The 23,127-nt window shown below is 39.3% G+C and overlaps 1 protein-coding gene across 2 annotated transcripts; it reads right to left on the reverse strand.

The window, feature by feature from the left end:
- LOC145579106 (uncharacterized) lies at positions 1–4,859 on the reverse strand. 2 transcript variants are annotated; one of them, XM_081636374.1, is made up of 8 exons: positions 4,642–4,859; positions 3,193–3,303; positions 2,905–3,112; positions 2,513–2,724; positions 2,330–2,422; positions 1,675–1,805; positions 1,246–1,594; positions 1–328 (listed from the first exon to the last, which is right to left on the reverse strand). In XM_081636374.1, the coding sequence occupies exons 6-8, from the start codon at positions 1,704–1,706 to the stop codon at positions 206–208; spliced, it is 504 nt and encodes a 167-aa protein (XP_081492500.1). In that variant the 5' UTR covers positions 1,707–1,805; positions 2,330–2,422; positions 2,513–2,724; positions 2,905–3,112; positions 3,193–3,303; positions 4,642–4,859; the 3' UTR covers positions 1–205. The 2 variants fall into 2 exon arrangements, with proteins under 2 accessions (XP_081492500.1, XP_081492502.1); XM_081636376.1 differs by having other exon boundaries at positions 1–335.
- Positions 4,860–23,127: the final 18,268 nt, after the last annotated feature.

The following is a 23,127-nucleotide window of genomic DNA, read 5'->3' on the forward strand; positions in this document are numbered from 1 at the left end:
GTTTGATCAAATTTTAAAGGGTAAAATCAAAGTCGCCCTCTTTGTTCGATTTTTAGTTTTTTAAAAAAAATAATTTTAGGAGGGATTACATTTAGAAAAAAAAGGTGTTAATAGGCATAAATTCTAATTTTGTCGTTATATGTACAAAAGTATTAACCAAGTTATCCTAAATAGCAAATATTTAATAATGTTTTTTCTAGGACTATCAAGCAATCTTCTCATCCTTGCACCTTCTACCATCCCCTTTTTTCCATCTGATCATTTTTCCAAGGAATGCAACCAGCCTTTTGGTGTCCTCCATCCCCAAAACATTGACTTGATCCCCTAACTGCAAACTTGAAAGAAACAGGACTAATGTAAATTAATAAAGAAACACTGGATTTGTAGACTTGCATTGAGCAGTGAACAAATTGCTCAAGCATTCTGCTGAATGTCAACCAATAAACTTGAACCCCCCAAACAATATACAAGCAGTTGATATAAGTAACAATACCATAGGATAAAATAAATATGAACAAAATCCAATCTACATTACCTGAATAATATAGGAAAAACCAATTAAACATCACAAATTACTTCGACATATACACAGCTATAATTAAAAGCAAAAGTAATCAAATCTGCTGAACAAATGCAATCATACCCAAAACAACATTCCAGAGCAATTAACCAAAATCAACCAAATCAACAGATGATTAATTAAAGATAAAGCAACGAATTTGATAGAATAATCAGATAAGATTAGAAAAAAAAACTACTGTATTAATGATTCTTGACAAAATCCATGATAACATATGCAATTATAAAAAAAGGAAATGACGGAGAAAAACATATCCATACTATGATGAAAATCAATGAATAGTGTAAGTACATATTGTAAAAGATATTAAATATTTTGATCCCAGTATGATGAAAAACAATAGACCTAAAATCCCAGACGAGTAGTTCCAAGACAGAGCATTGGCTATGCAAAATTAACACAATATACATTGCTATCAGGTACAGCAAGACAAGGAACTAAACCGGTTTCTATGGACACAAGTTCATGTTTCTATGGACACAAAATTCAGGTACAGCAAGACATGAAAAAATTGAGTAAACAATTACCTGAGCTCAACACATATAAAGCAAATCAATTATATAACATGTCCAAGATTCCTCTTAACATAATCAGCTAACATAACCCTGGCTTGAAAATTCATCCACAAGGCAATTTTATGCAAAGAGTGAGCTAGAAATTATTACCTCTATCAAGCAAAGGCCAATCTTCTCCATGACTAACCGAAGCTTTTGTTCTAGGTCTTCTTGTTTCTTCTTAGACGCTTCCAATTGAGCTCGCATCATATTATTTTCATTTTGTAATTTTTCAACATTATGTTCTAGCTCAGCTCTTCCTATCTTTCCATCTTTAGCCGACACCGGGTGCCCTTTGCCTAAACCTCGGGCATAACCTGAACGATGTCCAAGAACCTTCACATAAGCTTCTTCAAGAATAAGATTATCAACCCCTTTTTCACCAATTTCTTTCTCATGCAACTCCCTTAATTCCTTGAACTTCTCCTCGGCCTCATCGTCAAACTTCCCATTTTTATGCCTTAAAAGATAAAACAAAGTCAGAATTTCAAAATAAAGAAAAACAAAGTTGTTCGTGCATTAGACAAATATTCAATATACCTCTTTGACTTCTCCCATAACTTTAAATACATGGGATCATCATTAGCTTGGGATGAGGTGGTTACATTTGAACTAGAACCATTGATTTCAGTGACCTCATTCTCATTTTCACAAGCTTGTGCCTCAAGTTCCTATCAAATCACACACATACACTTATTAATTTCAGCAAGATCAATCCATTTAGGAAAGTATTTCTATTTTCTGATACAATCCATTTCAGATAGTATTTCAGATAGTATTTCTGTTTTCTGATACAATCAATTTATTTAGGAAACAATAATAATTCGAGCAAATATTTCTGTTCAAATAATAATCACCAATTCATAAATTTTCTAGGTTTTTTTGTAACAGGTCATTGACAGACAAATGGATGATCATATCAAACTCTATATGCATATCTTTATACAAAGCAATACAGGCTAATGGATTAGAAAATACAGGCTAATTGATAACAGAATCATAGAAAAATGTGAGCTCAGAAGATCATCTGATGTAACCACAATGAAAATTCCACACAACAGACTGTGTCACTAATTGGTAAATGATTATTTGATATCTAAATTAAAGGGAAACAGAACCAGAAATTAAGATTAGGCTGATCTGTACGCCCTTTCTGCTGCTAGGGTCGGAAATTAATTTTAACATTTATACTCACCAATTCATAAATTATGCAAGCTGTTGATTTCGTACCACATGCTGATTTGATCTTCTTTGCAAGAGCATTTGCCCGATTCTTCTCACTCCTTTCCTAAATGTTACAAAACAACATATAGGATTAGTAAAGGGGAAGAAATGCCAATTGCAAAATTTTGATTACAAGAGCATTCCCATAACTTACCTCCTGTTTAGGAGAGCTCCAATAGTTATAAACAAGCCACTTCCATTGGTCAAGTTCTATTGAAGGTGGGCAAGCACGCTCCGCCTCTAATAAAGATTTGCGATTTGAAAAATAGTCGGCCTTCAACCTTCTCTCCTATGCCTATAAAGGGTTGAGCATTGAATCTTTATTGCTTTGCGAATGTGTGAACCTTCGCCCAATTCGTACTTTGACTACAAGAATATTTAAATTTTTAGTGATATGAACCTTTTACAGCACACTAAAGATCAGAAATGTTAACTATTGTCCTGTCAACAATAGTTGTAATTCCAAAAGACCAGAAAATAGGCATATACTTCAACAAGGCAGCATACTATTCAGCATATTCTAGCCTTTGCAAGATCATCATATACCTTAATCCTTGCATATAATCGATCTACAATCCCTTCAGGCATATCACTCCATTTAGGAACATCAAGGGGGCAAATCTCCATCATCCAATAAGCACACTCAGCAACAAATTAATTTGCACGCTCACCCACAACAGCTCCTAATGCTTTCCGGGTTGAATGCTTCGCAACTTTTTATACTTAAGTGCTCTACTTGGACCAAGAAAGGGACCTAATTGAAAATACATTACACAAATCAGCTAGAAAACAGAACTATAAATAGAAAACAGAACAGAAAGCAGAACACATTACCTTTTCTTTTCTTAGGTTGTTGAGAGGTCGACCCTACAAACTCATTACTATTATTATTAGAATCTAATTGCGATAACGATGATCAAGTCTCCAGATTCATTGTTCTTCTTTCTATAACAAACAAAATTCTGGTTATCAACAATTTAAGGGAAAACAAAATGACATAAATCAAGAACTATAAACAGAAAACAAAATCATTAATAGAAAACAGAAAATAAATAGCAAAACAGAAAACAGAAACATAGAACAGTAAACAAAAAACATAAACAGAAAACAGAAACATAAACAAAAAAACAGAAAATAAAGTTGTAGACAGAAATAGAAACATAAATAAAAGTGACGTATTATAAGAATAATGCTTATGGTTAGTTATGTACTCGTATGTCTACAACAACTAATTAAATTATATAATGAGTATTTTATAGGTAATCACACAAGAAAAACCAATCCTAGCTACAATACAATATATCAGATAATGGAATTATAAACTAGAAAATGAAATTAGAAAATTTTCCACCTTATTAATATAAGAAGCACAGCTGCACAGGTACATATGTTGATAAATACCTCAAATATAATTTCATGTAAGACTAATAAATTACGGAGTATAAACTAAGGAGTATCTCAATTCAATAAGTCCAACAAAATGGCATACATGTCATCATATCATAGTTCATAGGTATAAACTATAAATACATAGAAATAGTTGATGGATCAACAAGAACAACCACACTCTTGTCATCAAAAAAAAAAAAAAAAAAAAAGATAAAACATCATACTTTCTATCAAACTTAAAGTCATTACTGAGTACTAAATTAATTACAATACTTTTAGCTTACTGCAATGTTGGGCAACCTTAAACTTGATCATCAGTTTCATCATATTATTTCACCTAATGTACTTATTAATTAGTAACCTTAAAGCCAATTTAAACGTACACTGTTATACCCTTGGATGTTTGGTGAATATTACCTCACTGGCTCACTACTAGCTAGTATAATACTATAATATAAACAGCAGCTTTAGCAACTAAGAAGGCACATGCGCATATTTCCAAACAGAGTAATCAATTATCACAATTCACAGTAATCAAAACAAATTACAATTATCACAATTCACAGTAATCAATAGCTCATACAATCAATTAAGCAATTGATTTGATAAGCCGCTGATAAAATACGAATAATCCTAATTTGCTTCTCCATAATCTATCTGACATTACTTGCATAAATAACAACTCCCAAAAACTTGCAGAATCAACAAATTGACAAAAAAATTGACAAATTTAAAGCAATACTAACATGCAGGAACAAATTGACAAAAAAATCAACAAATTGACAAAAAAATCAACAAATTTAGAGCAAGGATTTCGAGAATCAACAAATTCTTACAAAATCAAAAGCTTAATCACATAGTTTTGAGCCAAAATTTACCAAAATTATGAGATACCTGAACGGCTGGCAATCTGACCGACTTCGAGCAATGATTTGGAACAACAATGTGTGAAATCTGAACGTCTATTTGGAGTGAAGAATTAGAGTAGCAATTTGTGAGAATCAGAGCGAAGAATTAGGTAGCAATTCGAGCAGAATTCGAGTAGGAAAAAAAATAGGGTTCATACATTTTTGGGGGTGAATAAGTTCAGACTTCAGAGAGAAAACGTTTAATTTTTTATGCCTTTTTGTTTTGATAGAGAAAACGTTTAAAAACCTTTGTTTTATTTTATTACATTGTTTATTGACCAACGACTGCAAAAATGGAATTCGCCCTCTTTGCTATTGACCAACGAGGGCAAAAATGGAATTCGTCCTCTTTGCTTGAAAATAGAGGACGAAAATTAAATTCGCCCTCTTTGCTTTAAAATAGAATAGCCGAAAGTAAATTTCGCCCTCTTTGCTTTGCAATAAAAGAACGATTATAAGTTCGCCCTCCTTGATAGAAACTAAAAAGGTAAAGTACAACTCGCCCTCCTTGATTGATTTATGTCGCCCTCTTTGATATTTTTTGTTGTAGTGAGCACTTGGCCAAGGAGAAAAAGGCGTTTAATCAAGGACAACACTTTCATTCAAGTGCTACTCTTTGATAAACCGATTCGACAAAAAAAGGAAAGCTAAGAAAATGGCATCCCAAGAAGAAGTTAATGAACTAAGGCAAAACATGGCTAGCTTGACTGAGATGATCAAAACTCTCGCTCTTCAAGTCAATGACCCTGTAAAACAACAACAGTTTGAGCGAATGGAAGAGAGCTTGAGCAAAATCTCCAATGACTACAAATTTCAAGGGATTAGCTCACAAGGGGTCTCGGTGGACAAGGAACTTCTTCCGCAGAAGTTCAATGCCAATGGCATCCCTAAGTTCAAGCCAACCGACAACCCTTATTTTCATTTACGAGCTTTCGAGACTATAATGAATATTAAGGGAATTGATAGGAAAGTTTTCCCTTCACTATTTTCGCTATCTCTAGAAACCGTTTGTCAACAATGGTTCTTCTCCCTAGACAAAGAGAAGATCTCTTCTCGGGACTCTATCATAAACGCTTTCATTGATAGATACAAGTGCAACATTCAAGTTGAGACTGACCATAGAGAACTCAAGATTTTAAGACAAAAAGGAAACGAAGGATTCACTTCCTTTTTCAACAAATGGAGGGAAACTTCCGCTAAGATGGTCAAGGTCCCTATTGAAAAGGAGTCTGTAAGGATGTTCATCAAGAACCTCCAAGAGAAGTATTCAAAGCATTTAAAATACCAACACAACTTGAACACTTTTCAGGCCGTCTATAACATAGGCATTGAAGATGACCTTGCAAAACAAAAAGCTATTAACAATAGTAACAACAGTGGCTGGAAAGGAAAGAAAGACGACGATCCTTCTTCTTCCGGAAACACCTACTCTAGTAACAATATTAGTACCTTTGACCTTAACGATGTCTTAGCCATGGATAATCAAGGACCTAAAAAGAAACCCAAAAGAGAATTCACACCCATTAGAATGACCTATGATGTTGCTTTCGATCGTCTCTATGATCGAGGATTAATCAAACCTATTGGCCCTACTGAAGATCCAACGCCAGAAAAGCAATCTTTGAGATGGAATCCCAACTCTTATTGCAAGTACCATCGAGGAAATGGTCATACCACGGATGAATGTTACGGATTTCAAAATCTCATTCAAGATCTCATAGATGCAAACAAGATTATGTTGCCTCTAGCTGGCAAGAAGACCGGGTGATGATAAAGCAAAAGACACAAGACGAGTTTTAACGAGACGATTTCGTGACTTCTTTTCTTCTTTTTTATTTCCCCTTCCCCAATAAGTCTAGCATAGGTACCTTTTGTCTTCCTTAGATTTATTCCATAGGTTTTTCTTTTTTCCTTTAATAAAATGAGCATTTCTTTCCTTGGATATGATCTTCGCATCGCATTAAAAAAAAAATCAAAAAAAAAATCCATGCCGAACTAAGCTCAAGGTATACCAATGAATTGAGGCACCTCTTGTAGCCATATCATATCACTTTCACCCTTTTGAATTACAATCCTTTCTTGATAAAACGCTTTAAGTCTCGTCTAACGACAGACCTTTCTTTTTTCAACCTACATCTACATAGCCCAATTCCGATGAATAATGAGGAAGTTATGGCCAAAATACTAAACTGAGCCCAGTTTGATCTTCACATGCGGCCCGATGATCTAGGGGAGGGCCCAATGTTAATTATTATTCCTAAAGTTATTGGAATTAATTATAGTCTTCTAGAATTCTCTAGAAGGTTCTTTAGTCCTAATAAGATTAGAATTAATAATTATATTTTGATAAGTTTTATTTGGAATAAAATATTATTTTATGAAAAATACGATTTCAGTTTTCATACGGACTTTACGAGTCAATTTTGATTGATAAGTGGACTCCGTGTTTGAAAGCGCGTAGGAATCCAGGCTGTCGCCACGCGACAGAGCTTGTTGCCAAGCGACAAGGTCGGTTTTGCGGCGACAACGTGGAGTTTTATTCCTTATCAAATTCTACCTATTTCCGGACTGTTTTCTTATAAATAGGGTCCTGAACCTCCGTTTTCAATCATCAATCATAATCATCATCAATCAATAATCTTCTCTTTCTCTCTCCCTCTCTAGCTTTTCATAAACACAATTCCTCATACATTAGCACTAGACACACCTAGCCGAGTTCGAAGTTGCCTTCGCCCTAGACGTGAAAGGTTATAATTTCTGAGGGTTTGGTCCCAAATCTCTATTTCAATTACTTAATTTAATTGTTTGATTTTATATTTTCCTTGAAGTTACTAACGCGTGTATTTTGTTATTAGAAAGAGGTACGAAGCATCAAAGTATGTAACCTTATTGCTCTATTCTTGTAGAAAGCATGTTTAAATTTGTTTAATTCCTAGTATCATGTTAGGATGTTATTATTGCTTTCTAGTATCATGTTTAGGGTGCCTTTTACTCTTTTCTAATATCATGTTAGTATCATGCTAGGGCTAAAGATTTGATTTTTATTGTTTGGTGACATGCTAGGGTTTGTTATTAATCTTGTTAGTATCATGCCTAGGATCTTGCTATTATTATGCTTTAGCATCGATATGATTATTTTAGTTGTAACTATTATTATGATTTATGATTATTATGTTGCTTGATATATTTTATTCATTGTTATTGCTTGATCACACCTTTTATGCATGTTTAAAGGGAATTTGTACTTGTAATCACGTTTAATAAGATAATTAATAATCTTGTTTAGGGTTAATTTGATTATAATTCAAGTGATCGCCAATAATAGTTTTATTTGTGCATTAAATTCAACTAACATAGATAAACAGGTTTAGGGTTAATCTGTTGTTTGCATGTTAGTCAGAAAGCGCACATGAATACGAGAAGAATGAAGTAGAGGCCTATTTAGGGCAGGTTCAATCTCTTTTAGGTTGGATTTGTACCTTCATCCCCGAACCCTATTTGGTTCAAGACCTTTTGGAGTTGACGATCTCATGGATCGTTAAGGGGTGTAATCTTCACCTTGTGAACGGTTTACAAGTTCCTAAAACTTGTTGGCGACTCTTTTGCTCTAGCTTCCTTCCCTTTGGACGCCACCATGCTTAAGTGTATGATCACAGTGGGGTTCAAGTTTAGGGTAATGCTTGAAATATTCCTTACAGTTTTTGGCGACTCCACTGGAGAGGATTTCTATTTTAATTCCTGAAATTTATTTTGGCAATGATTTAGAATGAGTGGATGAGACTCGAAAAATTCTAAGTATTTCATGTGCGTAATTTTGATTAGCATTGTTGTCATATGCATAAAAAGGTCCTCATTGGATAGACCATCCGAAATGAGTCAAAAACATAGGATTTTTACACGTAGAAAACTTGAGAAATATCTTTCACAACTAAAATTGAAATAATACTGCAAAATTTGGAAAATTCTAAGAACGTAGATACCTGCTGAGGCATGTAGGAACTAGCGTCTAGAAAACAAGGCTTGTCACCTGTAAAGTGCTTCTGTCGCTTGGCGACAGGGGTACTTTTGCGGCGACAGTCCCTGTAGTCTGGCGCCAAGTTCTTCCAATACCGAGCTAGAACTCTGCATTCTTGTTTTGACCATTTCTAGCACTGTTGGCTCGATTCTACTTCCTGATTGAGTTTTTCTCTCTTTTCTGAAACCCATATGTGTTCTACATATGGACATAACCCTCTGGGGGTTCACGCTCCATCTACCCAATTGAACGCTCTTGGCAACGACGGGTACATCCGAGTTTGTGAATCCACCAAACCGTGGAAGCAAGTTTTTTAACTTGCGGGGTCCCATCCATACGCGCCAACCCTTCCAAAGGTAAGGCTTCCGCGTGATGCATCCGGACTCATAACCATGGACCCTCTTTGACTAACCCATATCCTTGAACTTTAGAGAACTAGAGCCATGGTTAGATTGCAAACTCATTGCATCATATTATGACTATCTGAACTATTTGTGCATTCTATGCTTGTGCATACCCTATATGTGCTAACCGTTTATTTGACTTGTGTTTAAGTCTAAATAAACTAATTAATGACTAAAAAGGACTTTGTCTAACTAATTAATTAATTAATTAATTAATTTGACTAATTAAAGACTAATAAAGCAATCAATCTGATTTAGTACGACTGTAGGCATGTCCTCTTAGAGTAAACTTACTGGAACAGTCCCAGATTAATGTTCCAGCGATGGCGCAGAAGTTTGGGATGTGGCACCGCAGTTTACTCTTTGTCGCCTGGCGACAAATTTGTCGTTTGGCGACAAGCTTCAAACTGTGGCGACAGTTCTGTTGTTCCAGCGACAGTCCAAATTCTTACTCGAGTCATCACGACGAGTCTAATTAAACAGTTTGCTAATCAGTTCGATTATTTTATTAATAAACAGTACCTTTGTTAAGTCCTTAATTGAGTCTAGTCACATAGTCTAGCCGCATGGTCTTGCACAAGAGCCTTAACATGTCACATATACTCACTAGTGTTAGCACACACTTTGTATATGTCACCATGACCATGTCTTAGGTTCATGCATGAGTCGGTTTTTTCCGTCATTTGAGTTGGGGATACATTCTATTCCTAATTTTTTCATATCTCTCCATCTACATCATCTTTCCATTCTCTACATGCTTTCCCCATATCACAATATTCATTCTTCCTACCTTCTTCCATCCATTGCATATCGAATAGAGTTGAGTCAAATAATTAACAATGAATATTCCTTAATTTCCCTTTCCACAGTAATTGGTCAAGGAGAGAAGGACGATTAATCAAAGACAACACCTTTATTCAAGTTCAACTTTTTGATAAGTCAATCGGTCGAAAAAGAAAAGCTAAGAAGATAATGGCAAGTCAGGAAGAAGTCAACGAACTCAAGGGACAAGTGGCTAACATGGCTGAAATGTTGAAGAATCTGACTCTCCAAATCAATGACCCTGTGAGACAACAACAAATGGAGCTCATGCAAGAAAGTTTGAACAGATTATCCAATGACTATAGATTCCAGGGCATTAGCTCACAAGGGGTCTCGGTGGACAAGGATCTTCTTCCGTAGAAGTTCAATGCCAACGACATCCCGAAATTCAAGGCAATGGATAACCCTTATTTTCATTTAAGAGCCTTTGAAACTGTAATGAATATTAAGGGAATAGATAAGAAAGCTTTTCATTCTGTGTTTTCTCTATCTTTAGAAACTGTTTGTCAGCAATGGTACTTTTCTCTTGATAAGGAGAAAACCTCTACTTGGGATGCTATTGTAAACTCTTTCATTGATAGATATAAATGTAATATTCAAGTCGAAATTGATTATAGACAACTTGAGATGCTAAGACAAAAGGAGAATGAAGGATTTACTTCTTTCTTTAATAAGTGGAGGGAAACTTCCACTAACATGATCGAATTCCCTACTGAAAAAGAATCCATGAGGATGTTCATAAAATATTTACAAGAAAAGTATTCAAAGCACTTAAAATATCAACACAACTTGAATACTTTCAAGGCCGTCTATGACATAGGCATCGAGATCGAAGATGACCTCGCAAAGCAAAAAGCTGCTAACAATAGTAACCACAGTGGCTGGAAAGGAAAGAAGAACGACAATCTTTCTTCTTCCGAAAACGCCCACTCTAGTAACAATGTTAGTACCTTTGATCTCAGTGAAGTCTTAGCCATGGATAACCAAGGATCTAAGAAACAACTAAGGAAAGACTTCACCCCCATTGGGGTGAGCTATGATGCTGCTTTCGACAGACTCCATGCCAAGGGACTCATTACTCCCATTGGACCTATTCAAGATCCCGCACCTGAGAAGAGATTGCCTAGTTGGAACCCAGATTCACATTGCAAGTACCATCAAGGTAGGGGTCATACTACTGAGAGTTGTTGGAAGCTAAAAGAGGCTATCCAACATCTGATCGATAATAACAAGCTTCCCATACCTCTAGCTAGCAAGAAGAGCGAGTGATGATAAAGCAAACGACACAAGACAAGAGGCGAGCTTCAACGACCAGATTTCATGACCTCTTTTTCTTTTTTCATTTTTTCCTTTCCCCAATAAGTCTAGCATAGACACTTTTTTCTTTTTTTTTTCCTTTAGATTTACTTTGTAGATTTTTTTTATATCTCCCTTTCAATAAAATGAGCATTTTATTTCTTGCATAAGATCATTGCATTGCATCGCAAAAAAAAAAAACATAAAAAAACAAAAAAGAAAAAAAAAATTCATGACAAACTAAGCACGAGATATACCAATGATTTGAGGCACCCCTTGTAGCCACATTATATCACCTTTCACCCTTCAAATATGCAATCCTTTTTTGATAAACCACTTTGAGCCTCGTCTAACGATAGACCTTTCATTTTTCAAACCATATCTACCTAACCTTGGGATGGGATGATGTGCAACTTATGCAATTTTCAATTTCATAAAATCCTTGAGTGACTTCAAAAGATTATAATAGCGAGATAGAAACAATAAAAGTGTACAAAAGGGCAAGTGTTCTAATGTCTTTGACATGAACATGTCTTTGATATGAACAAGTCTCAGATTGCGTTTCTTATCGAGTGCTCGGTACCGTGCCTGAGAAACATGAATGCCAAGTGAGTGATAGACCGCATGATCGGGATTGCCCGCACTTATCAAAAAGGTTCAAAATAAAAAATGCAAAAGCAAAAAAAAGAAAAAAGAGTTAAAACACTTAAGCATAAAAATACAAAGATTCAAAAGTAAGGTTGTACACCTTGGGGGCTTACCTAGGGTGTTGAGCCTTTATCCCTTTCTTCTTCAACCTTTAGCCTAACCACGTTACAACCCTTAAAAGACCTCTTTGAGGAATACACACACTTGTGCGAGGTTCGGCTAGAGCTATGTTTGGCCTGATTCCTAACGGATACGTAGGCAACCTCACATCGAGGTGCGGCCGTAATAAACATGCATTCATATTCACATTCACACACTCACACCATGATCATATCAAAGGATCTCCAATGCTTATCCTTTTCCATTTAGAGCTAGACTTGGGGGCTTGATCCTTACAATATTAGCCTACCCAGCCTAAGAGTCACCACCATTTGACTCTTTTCAATATATTTTTTTCCACCGTTAGCCCTTGTGGCCTAACTTTAGTGTGAATATCACACACATCACAGATACATGACCAAATAGTCCTTTCCTTAGGAACCCTTTGTTATGAAATCTTAACACAACATTAAAGCATACTTTGTCATAACAAAATCATTCATCACTCATCATTGCATCACAAAGTATGAAGTGCTTAGCCTCCGTGTCTAAGTTACCCAAATACTTTCATCATTGAGTCAACAATTGTGATAGCCTAGGATGAGTTAATCCTTGCACCTTGAGAGATAGTATCAAACAACGTTTGACTAAGCTCATTCAACATGCACCATCAAAAACCTCTTCCTTTTTGCGCCTTTCTTTTTCGGGAGAAAGTCGGTACCCTCCACAAAAATGACGGAAATTTTTGTTTTTCTGCATTTTGAGTCATGTACATATCGAGCTTCATGAGTCAACACTATGCACACACGAGTCACACGAAGTGAGTCATCATTAAGTCAAGTTTATACCTTGAGTCATGTCAAGTCAATGAGTCAAGCAACACTAAGTCTTAGGTCAACCCTAAAGAAAGATAAGCAAAGTCCTATAGTCCAAAATATAAATGCAGGAACATCCCAGCAAGCAAGAACATTCCCGGATTTTTTCGAAAAACCGCGAATATGACACATGAGATTCTTCCAAGATGAGAGGAGTTACAAAGATTAGTAAATTAGAGATGAAGAGCTTTAATTTACAAAAGATTTGAGCGGATTTGGAAACGACCAAGTTCAAAGTTCGGAGCGAAACCGAGCAACGAACAGCAGCAGCAAGAGCAAAATAAGGAAGACCCGACTCCAGCTCCAGACGAAAAGGATGTTGCCTGGCGACAACATCTATCGACCGACGACAGAGAAGAATTACAGCGACAATATGTTCCAGTGTGCGCCGGTGCGGCGACAGGATACATGGCCCTCATAAGTGACTATGTGGACCTTATGCAGCAATTTCGGGTTCCTTGGTATGCCAATTAGCCCCTATAAGCAATTTGACATGATTAAGTAATCGGCTCGATTACAATCACAATAGGTGATCGACCTGATGAAAGATCGTCTCACTTAGCTTAAAGCGCCTAAACGTTGGCTCATCGCAAAAGCACCGACATAATGGTTCACAAGTAGCAAAAGGCTGACATAATGGTTCACAAACAGCAAAAATGCGCCGACGTATTGGCACCACGGAAATTACATCAAAAAAAAAAATTTGCAACAGCAAAGTTCAAGCGAGCTTTAAGATCGACAAGCGTTGATTTTCGGTAATTTTCTTTGGAACATTATCGTAACAACTGAGGATGACTTCAAGCGAAGTTATTTTCGACAGCGTTCGCTAAGATTGTGGAGGTTGTCATTAAGATTTGAGAAGATAGCACGAGATGAGCGATCTTCGACAGCGTTCGCTAAGATTGTGGAGGTTGTCATTAAGATTTGAGAAGATAGCACGAGATGGGCGATCTTCGACGGCATTCGCTAAGATTGTGGAGGTTGTCACCAAGATTTGAGAAGATAGCACGAGATGGGCGGTCTTCGACAGCATTCGCTAAGATTGTGGAGGTTGTCACCAAGATTTGAGAAGAGCGGTTCGTGATGAGGCGGTCTTCGACGACTTTTGTTATGATTGGGAGGTCCTCACTATAATTCAAGGAAAAGGCTCGAGATGTAGCGGCATTGGTAGATGGCGTTCCCTAGCTTGTGGAAGGTTGTCACAACAAAATGCAACAGTACAAATTGGTTACCTCAGAGACGTGTGCTCGACGGTGCAAGATACACGTTTCTTAACTCTTTTATCTGTTTTAACTAACACTAGTTTGAAGGTATCGGCGTTACAAGAATGATTTAGGATCGTAGAACGTTCTGAATCATTCTCCGTCCCTATCCATACTTTGACTTTCGTTTTCGAAACTTGCGTTTCTCCAAACTCAGTCAAAGTGGGGGCTTCTGTAGACACCCAAATGTGTCTCCCCAAAACCAAACCCAGTGATGAATACCTTTTGCGTTGAATGATTATCGAACGAGGTGAAAGTGTGAAAGGTCCGGTGTTGCGGTTGGTTTTTATTAAAAATTCTTTCTTTCTGTTTTCGAAAAACAACTCTATTTTATGAAAATAGTCAATCCATTTTAGTTTGGTCCACAACAAGGGTCCAATAATAGTGTAGTTGGATGGGGCTTGCAAAGAGCTTTCCAACGATATATTATAAGCCCAATTCCGATGAATAATGAGGAAGTTATGGCCAAAATACTAGGATAGTCTAGGATGTTATAATCCTCGCACCATGAGATACAACGATCAATGCATACATTTGATTAAGCTCATTCAACATGCACTCTCAAACACTTCACTTCTTCCTTTTCGCGTCTTTCTTTTAGCGGGAGAAAGTTAGTACCCTCCACAAAATGACGGGAAATTTCTCCACAAAAATGACGGGACATTTTTGCTTTTCTGCATTTTGAGTCAAGCACATCACAATATAATGCACACATGATTCATGTACACTTTGAGTCATATCGTGTCATCACATCAAGTTAAGTCTACAAACACGAGTCATGTACACTTTGAGTCATGTCGGGTTATCACATCGAGTCGATTTGAGTACGTCGAGTTACACATCGAGTCAAGCAAAAAACATTAAGTCTTACACAATGAGTCGAGTAAACATTGAAACTTCAGTCAACCTTAAGCAAATCAACTGTCAAGGTTCTTTGGCAAAATTTGATCTCTTTTACAGGACTTTAGAACATTTTTTTCAAACGACAATTTTTCCAAGTTTGGATTGTAATCTCTAATTGACAATATTTCCAAGAGTGGATTGTCGTGCTCCTTCTCTATTCGGCAAGTTTTTCCAAGTTCGTATTGTCATACATTCATCAAATCTTCGACAATTTTTCCAAGATTAGATTGTCATCTCAAACTGGCAATGTTTCCAAGCATGGATTGTCGTGCTCCTTCTCCGTTTGGCAAATTTTTCATAAGTTCGGATTGTCATCAAATCCTTGGCAATATTTCCGAGATTGGATTGTTGTAGGTCTCTATTCATCTTAAAATTTCGGCAAAAGTTCCTCAAACGTGGATTGTCATTCATTTCAGTAGTGGCAAATTTTCCCGAAGTGGATTGTCGATCGACTCTTTTTTGCAAATATTACAAGACGCGGATTGTCAATTGTGGCAATATTCTCCTAAAAGGATTGTCACATAGCATTGGCAAAATTCTAAGATGGATTGCTTTCAAGAGTTATGTTCCAAGGCATGGATTGTCAATCTTAAGCAAAGTTCTTATGACAGAATGTTACGAAGCATTGGCAACTTTTCCCAAATTTGATTTTGGCCAATTTTCCGAGATACGGATTGTCATTTCATCTTGACAACATGAGTTGTTACACGACATTGGCAACTTTCCCTAAACCCAAATGTCGCTCATCATTCAAGAGTTGTGTTGACAACTGTTCCTAAAGAAAAGAGGATTGTCACCACCCCAAAGCACGCATACAAGCAAAGCACTAGCAAACTGAGGATCAACAAGTGATGGTCTTCGATAATTTTCCCTAGGATGTGGAAGATTGTCACAGCAAAATTGAAGATAGCTACAAACAGCGGTCTTTAATGATGTCCCGAAGTATAGAGGAGATAGTCTATAGCGGCAAGGTACTGCCGTGGCGAGGTATTGCCACAACACTGGAGATGACGAGGTACAGTCACCTTCGACGATGTTCCCGAGGTATTGTGGAAAAATGTCACAAACAAATGAAGATAGTGAGGCACTTTACCTTCAAATGGCATTCACGAGGTACTGTGGAGGTCGTCACAACAAATGCAACAACAAAATACGATTACTCCAGAGACGTGTTCTCGACGGTGCAAGGTATGCGTTTCTAACTCTTTTATCTGTTTAACTAACGCTAGTTTGCAGGTATCGGCGTTACAAGAATGATTTAGGATCGCAGAACGTTCTGAATCATTCTCCGTCCCTATCGTTACTTTGACATTTGTTTTCGAAACTTACGTTTCTCCAAACTCAGTCAAAGTGGGGGCTTCTATAGACACCTGATTGTGTCTCCCCAAAAACCAAACAAGGTGATGAATATCTTTCACGTCATTGATTATCAAACAAGGTGAAATGTGAAAAGTCTTGTGATGCGGTCGTTTTAATAAAAAACACTTCTTTCTGTTTTTGAAAATATTTCTTTTCGTACTATATTTATGGAAAATGACCAGTCTAGTTTAGTTTGGTCCATGATGAGGGTCCAATAATGGTGTAAGTTGGATGGGGCTCGAAAAGAGCTTTCCAACGATACATTTTAAGCCCAATTCCGATGAATAATGAGGAAGTTATGGCCAAAATACTAAATTGGGCCTGAAATGAGTTTTACATACGGCCTAATGATCAAGTGGAGGACCCATTTATTATTATTCCTGAAATCATTAGGATTAACTTTTATCTACTAGAAAAATCTAGAAGGTTCCTTTAAATTCTAGTGGAATTAGGATTAATAATTATATTTTTGAAAATAAAGAGTTTTATTTGGAGTAAAACAAGTGTTTTAAATTAAATCTGATTCTTAAAGGATAAGTACGGATGAGATTGAGATTAACTAATATTTCTAATATCATGCATGTTTCTAGTATCACGTTTAGGTTGCTTCCTATTTCTTTTATCATGCTAGTATCATGCTAGGGTTAAAGCTTTGATCTTTAATGTTTAGTGACATGCTAGGATTTGTTATTAATCTTGTTAGTATCATGTCTAGGATCTTGCTAATATTGTTGTGCTTTGATGAGATTGAGGTTATTTTGATGATGATGACTTGTTACATCAATATTATGTTGCTCAATATATTATTGTTATTGCTTGATCACGCCCTCTCTTGCAGGTTTAAAGGGAATTTGTACTTGTAATCACACTTAATAAGATAATTAATAATTTTATTTAGGCTAATATGATTTTTGTTTTGGGGAAAATTACCTTGCCACGTGGACCACTTAAATCAGGACACGTGTCCACCCGTAATTGGTTCCAAAGAAGCCAATAGCAGCTTGACACGTGGAATCCACTGTCAAGAGAAGGAAATGGCGGCCTTCATAGACCCAATTCCCGAAAAGCCGCCAAAAGAGCGGGTAGCCCACCAAATCTAGGTCAAATGACCTACGTAAAGGCACACTTTTCCAAAATGACCCTATAAATAGGGAGATTTCCCCCATTTGTGGGGCAGATTGAATTTATTACAATATCACTGACATTCTCTTATATCAGAGAAATCTCCTGATCTCGGAATCCGAGAAGATCTCACTTTTACCTTTTTTCGCACTTTTTACTTACTCCATCACGTTCTAACTTGATCGTCGGAGGCGGAGCTCCAACCACCCGGAGTTTCCGTTGTTTTGCAGGTACATGCGCTTCCCAACCAGTCTTCGAGTTGTAACTCTCCTGAGGGACAAAAACACCCAAAACATTTGGCACCGTCTGTGGGGAGAGTACCTCAAAGATGGTTTAAGAGTCTGTACCACCTCCTGACCCTAAGGCTAATCAGCCGAAGGTCTTTACTAACCATGAGGATGATGATCCTCAGGTCGAAACTTACATAGCCAAAGATGACTCTCTCATCACAAAGCGCATCCGTCCCAAAGACACTCTAGAACGAAGTGAAAGCCAGGCGGGTACAAGTAGGCCCCCTAGTTAGCCAGAAGGGGAAACCCAGTCGGCAAAAGGTCAGGCTCCAGCCACCAGGGACGAGCTCATGAAATTAATGACGAGTTTCAAGGGTGAGATTAAGGACCTGATCGAAAAGAAAACGGCTGGCTTTAGCAAGAGTCAGCCGGCCAAGAAGTCTCCTCGAACTGCGAGGAAGAAGCCAGTCAGGGACAGGCAGCCACAACCCTTGACTGGTCCAAGATCCTTCTACCCCAGAAGGGTCCAAGAAAGCCCAGCCGGGAGCAACAACCGGTGGGTAACAAAAATTCTACCCCCGACGCTCGACAAATCATCGAGCCGCAGGAGAAGTCAGCAACTGTCTAAGTCAGCCTCTAGTTCGAGCTTTCTAGACAGCTTCAAAAACACATCTGCAGGGAATATTCAATCCTTGCATGAGAGCCATACAGGTGGTTATACCGTCCATTCTGGCCCTCAGATGATCGGGAATGCACCGTACGTACCCCTCATGGTCTACGGTTCGTATTCTCCTCACTTCATGCAGCCGGCCCTCTTTGGGGGTCAGGCGGCATACAATGTCCAACCTTTGGACTGGCAGCTCAGTCTGCTCAAACTTGGAGAAAAAACTTCTGCGTTCACCAAGGAGATAACTGAGGTCGCATAGCCGGCCAAGGTAAAGAATGTGTTGGTGGGTGCTTATGACGGTACCACCAACCCGGAGGACCACCTCATGGCCTACTCCAACCTCATGCACATGCAGGGGTTAGAGGATGCTATGTGGTTCCGGTGCTTCCCGGCTACGTTGAAGGGCATTGCCTAACAATGGTTCAGCAACTTGCTAGCCGGATGCATTGACAGCTTTAGGAAGCTTGCCTTCCTGTTTGCCTCCAACTTCTCAATGAACATCCCTGCTAAGAAAACAAGTCTCGATTTGAGAACTATCCGGCAGGGAGATAAAGAAGAACTTCGCTCCTATGTCAGGCAGTTCAACCTAGTGAGAATCAAAATCCAAGGGATGTCTGACGAGGTAGCCTATACAGAATTCTTCAAGGGTCTTAAGGACGGGTCGACCTTTAAGTTCAACCTTATCCGGAAGAGGGTTTTCACCCTTCAAGAGGCGTTAATAGAGGCGGAGAGCTTGATTCAAGCCACCGACCTCTGCTCATCCAACCATCAGTCGGACTCCAAGAGGTCTGACAAGCAAAAAGAGAGTCGGTTTGCTCAGCCGGCTCAGAAAGCTGAAGTGAGCAAAAAGAGAAAAGAAGTTTGGGCGGTTAAGGAGCCTAATCAGCCGTCAAAGAAGAAAAAGAAAGAATTCAAGCCGTATGTCTCATGGTATGAATTCAATAAAGACTGTTACACCATCTTTACAGAGGTGAAGGACCGGCTGACCATTGAGAAGCCGAATTCTATGAAGAGTTCCGTTCAGTTGCGGAACAAGAATAAATTCTGCCACTTCCATCAGGAAGTGGGCCATGACACCAACGACTACTATAGTCTCAAGCAGACGTTGAACCGTCTGGCTGAAAAGGGCTTGCTGAAGTCCTATGTCTTGAAGTCCTAAGCGACTTCTAAGACGAATCCGGGGCAGTCGTCAAAAACTGTCCAGCCTACTAGTAGCTCGAATACTGACAAGGATCCGGTCTACACTATAGCAAGCGGATTCGCAAACGGTGGCCTAACCATTCGGGGTGCCAAGGATCATTTGAAGAGGATGATCCATTCAGTTGATGATGGACAGAAGTCCTCTAGTGGAACATTCCCAGACGACCTCATCACTGAAAAGGATCGGGGCAAAGTTCGTCGACCGCATGACGATCCAGTCGTCATTGAATGCAAGGTCGCCAACCAACTGGTTAGCCGGATCCTAATAGACATGGGTAGCTCCTCTGATCTCATAAACTACAAGTGTTTGTCCAGGCTTAATTACAAGCTGGACAATCTGCGCGACGTCTCCCATCCACTAGTTGGCTTTGGTGGAGGGGTCGTGCACCCAGTCGGACAGATTGATATACCCATCCGGCTGGGGGAGAAAGGGAAAAGGGGACACATGGTCGTTCGGTTCCTGGTGGTTAAAGAGTTGACCGCCTACAACATTATTCTTGGCCGACCCACTCTGAATGACTGCAAAGCCGTCATCATCCCAACTCTCATGCTTCTTAAATATGAAAAGGATGATGGCTCTGTTGGCTCCCTCAACGGGGATCAGAAGACGGAAAAGGAGTGTTATCTCTCAGACGTCAAGCCGACTGCTGCTGCAGCCGGCCAGCCGAAGGAGCCAATAAACCTTGACAATGTCAAGGACCCTAATTCACACCCTCCAGTCGCAAAGAAAAGAAAAATTGAACAGCTGGTGGAGGTGAAGAAGGAGAAGAAATAGCAATCACTGACCGGGGAACGGTCAGATGATTTCCGTCCCCAGTCGGCTGGAGAGCATGTTGATATTCCTCTGGACGACAACCATCCAGAGCGAACTGTTAAGGTGGGGACGACTGCTTTTGAAAGGTTGGGTGCAGACTGACACCTCCTACTGAAAGAATTCAAAGACATCTTTGCCTTTGAAGTGGAAGAGATGACAAGCATCAGCCCGGATCTTGCTATCCACAAACTCGCCGTGGATCCAAAAAATAATCCCATTCGGTAAAAGAAAAGAAATCACGGCGAGGAAAGAAGTTAGGAGGCAGCTGCCGAAGTTAAAAAGTTGCTGGACGTTGGGTTCATTCGGCCATGTAACTTCCCTAATTGGGTGGTGAATGTTGTGCTTGTAAAGAAGCCGAGTGGAACCTGGCGCATGTGTGTTGATTACACAGATCTCAACAAGGCATGTCCAAAGGACAGTTATCCGCTCCCAATGATCGGCAGCCTTGTCGATTCTACAGCCGGCCATGCCTTGATGAGTTTCATGGATGCTTATTCTGGCTTCCATCAGATATCCTTGTGGAAAAAAGATCAAGAGAAGACGGCCTTCGTCACATATCAAGGGTTATTCTGCTATACTATGATGCCGTTTGGTTTGAAAAATGTGCCTGCTACTTTCCAGCGAATGATTAATACGGTCTTTATTAATCAAATCGGAAGGAATGTAGAGGCGTAAATTGATGATATGATAGTCAAATCCAAGCTCTAGACGGATCACCCTGCTGATCTCCGAGAAACCTTCACCACACTCAGGCGGCATAAGGTTATGTTAAATCCCAAGAAATGCGTCTTTGGTGTTGAGTCTGGGAAGTTTCTCGGATTCCTGATTGATCAAAGGGGGACAGAGGCTAACCCCGAGAAGATACAGACGGTCATTAACATGAAGTCACCCCGCACTGTCAAGGAAGTTCAGAAACTAACTGGTTGTCTGGCGGCATTGGGAAGATTTCTCAGCCGGTCAGGTGACAAATGCCTTTATTTCTTCCAAGCAATCAGGAAGAAGACTAGGTTTGAATGGGGGGATGATGCTGAGGCGTCCTTCCAAAAGTTAAAAGAACACTTGCACTCTTTGCCAAGGCTAGTTAGCCCTCTGCCCAAAGAGACGTTATACATGTACTTAGCCGTCTTAGACCATGCCCTCAGTGCCGTTCTCCTTGCTGAAAGAGACGGCATCTAGCTCCCGGTCTATTTCATTAGCCATGTGCTCCGAAATGCTGAACTCCGGTACCCCATGGTTGAGAAATTTGGCCTCGCCCTTTACATGGCAGTCAAGAAGTTGAAACTGTACTTCTTGGCGCATCCGGTTGTGATATACACAGACCAACCCCTCAAGCGGCCTATGTCAACTTTGGAGTCATCCGATAGGATGCTCAAATAGGCTATTGAAATTCAAAGTCTTGAAATCACTTACGAACCAAGAAAGGCAGTGAAGGGTCAGGCGTTCGCCGACTTCATTGTTGAAATGACAAGACCGGTTCCACCGAATAATACCGATCAGGTTTGGAAAGTGTATGTGGATGGGAGCTCCACTATGAACGGCTGTGGTGCAGGAATTATTTATGAGTCCCCTTAGGGGGACAAATTTGATTATGCACTACGGTTTAAGTTCCAAGCCTCAAACAATGAGGCGGAGTATGAAGCCCTGCTAGCCGGCATCCGCATGTGCAAGGTGGCAGGGGCAACCAAAATTGACGCCTACTCTGATTTGCAATTGGTCGTTAGCTAGTACCAAGGTGAGTATAAAGCCACACATTCGGCTATGATCAAATATCTTCAGGCTGTCAAACAGGAGACTAGGATACTTGAAGAATTCCATCTGAATCAGGTGCCCGGGTCTAAGAACAATCAGGCGGATGTATTGTCCAAACTGGTATCCTCCGCCTGATGTGATACGCCTCGATCAGTCTTTTGGGAAGTTCTGGAAAAAAGAAGTCTACATGAGGAACCTATAGGAATTCTTGACCGAAGCTCTACCTGGATGGATGGCATCCGGGCTTACCTGACAGACGGCACGCTTCCTGATTCACCATAGGAAGCAGCTGTCATGAAAAAGCGAGCTGCAAACTTTGAGATAAAAAATGGAGAACTCTTCAAGGTAGGTTTCTTGAAGCCTCTACTGAAGTGTGTTACCCCTGAGAAAGGGAAGGAAGTTCTCAAAGATTTTCATGCAGGATACTGCGCCTCTCACGCAGGCAGCAGATCATTAGCCGTCAGAGCTAGGTAGCATTACTTTTGGCCTACTCTGGAGTCGGATGCCATGGAGATGGTCAAAAAATGCGACAAGTGTCAAAAATTTGGCAAGCTAATCCATCGTCCGGCTACTGACCTGACGGCAATCCACAGCCTAGTCCCGTTTGGGGCATGGACATCCTAGGTCCTTACACGCCTGCTCCAGGTGGAAAGCGCTATATCCTAGTGGCTGTGGATTACTTCACCAAGTGGGTGGAGGCAGAGGCAGTCAAAAACATCAAGACCAAGGATGTCATTTCTTTCATATGGAAGAGCATTATCACCCGATTTGGGGTACCTATGTCTATGATGTTTGATAACGACCCTCAGTTTGAGACGCCTCAACTCAAAACTTGGTTGGGAGATCAAGGGATCTCAAATTATTTTGCATCAGTCGGCCGACCCCAAGCAAACGGCCAAGTTGAAGCCTTCAACAAACTCATCTCAGACGGCATTAAAAAGTAAATTGAAAGAGCCGGAGGTTTATGGGCTGAAGAATTAATTCATGTAAGAAAAAAAAAAAAAAGA

The sequence above is a fragment of the Chenopodium album genome, chromosome 14, assembly GCF_948465745.1.
Source record: "Chenopodium album chromosome 14, dcCheAlbu1.1, whole genome shotgun sequence".
In the NCBI taxonomy this organism is placed as follows: Eukaryota; Viridiplantae; Streptophyta; class Magnoliopsida; order Caryophyllales; family Amaranthaceae; genus Chenopodium; species Chenopodium album.

Excerpts from the sequence above, each read along its gene's own strand:
- LOC145579106 (XM_081636374.1), bottom strand. The coding sequence starts at position 1,706 with ATGTATTTAAAGTTATGGGAGAAGTCAAAGAG. Across the intron at positions 1,595-1,674 it reads TTATGGGAGAAGTCAAAGAG|GCATAAAAATGGGAAGTTTG; the intron begins GTATATTGAATA and ends TTATCTTTTAAG. Across the intron at positions 329-1,245 it reads TTGGCCTTTGCTTGATAGAG|TTAGGGGATCAAGTCAATGT; the intron begins GTAATAATTTCT and ends TCAAGTTTGCAG.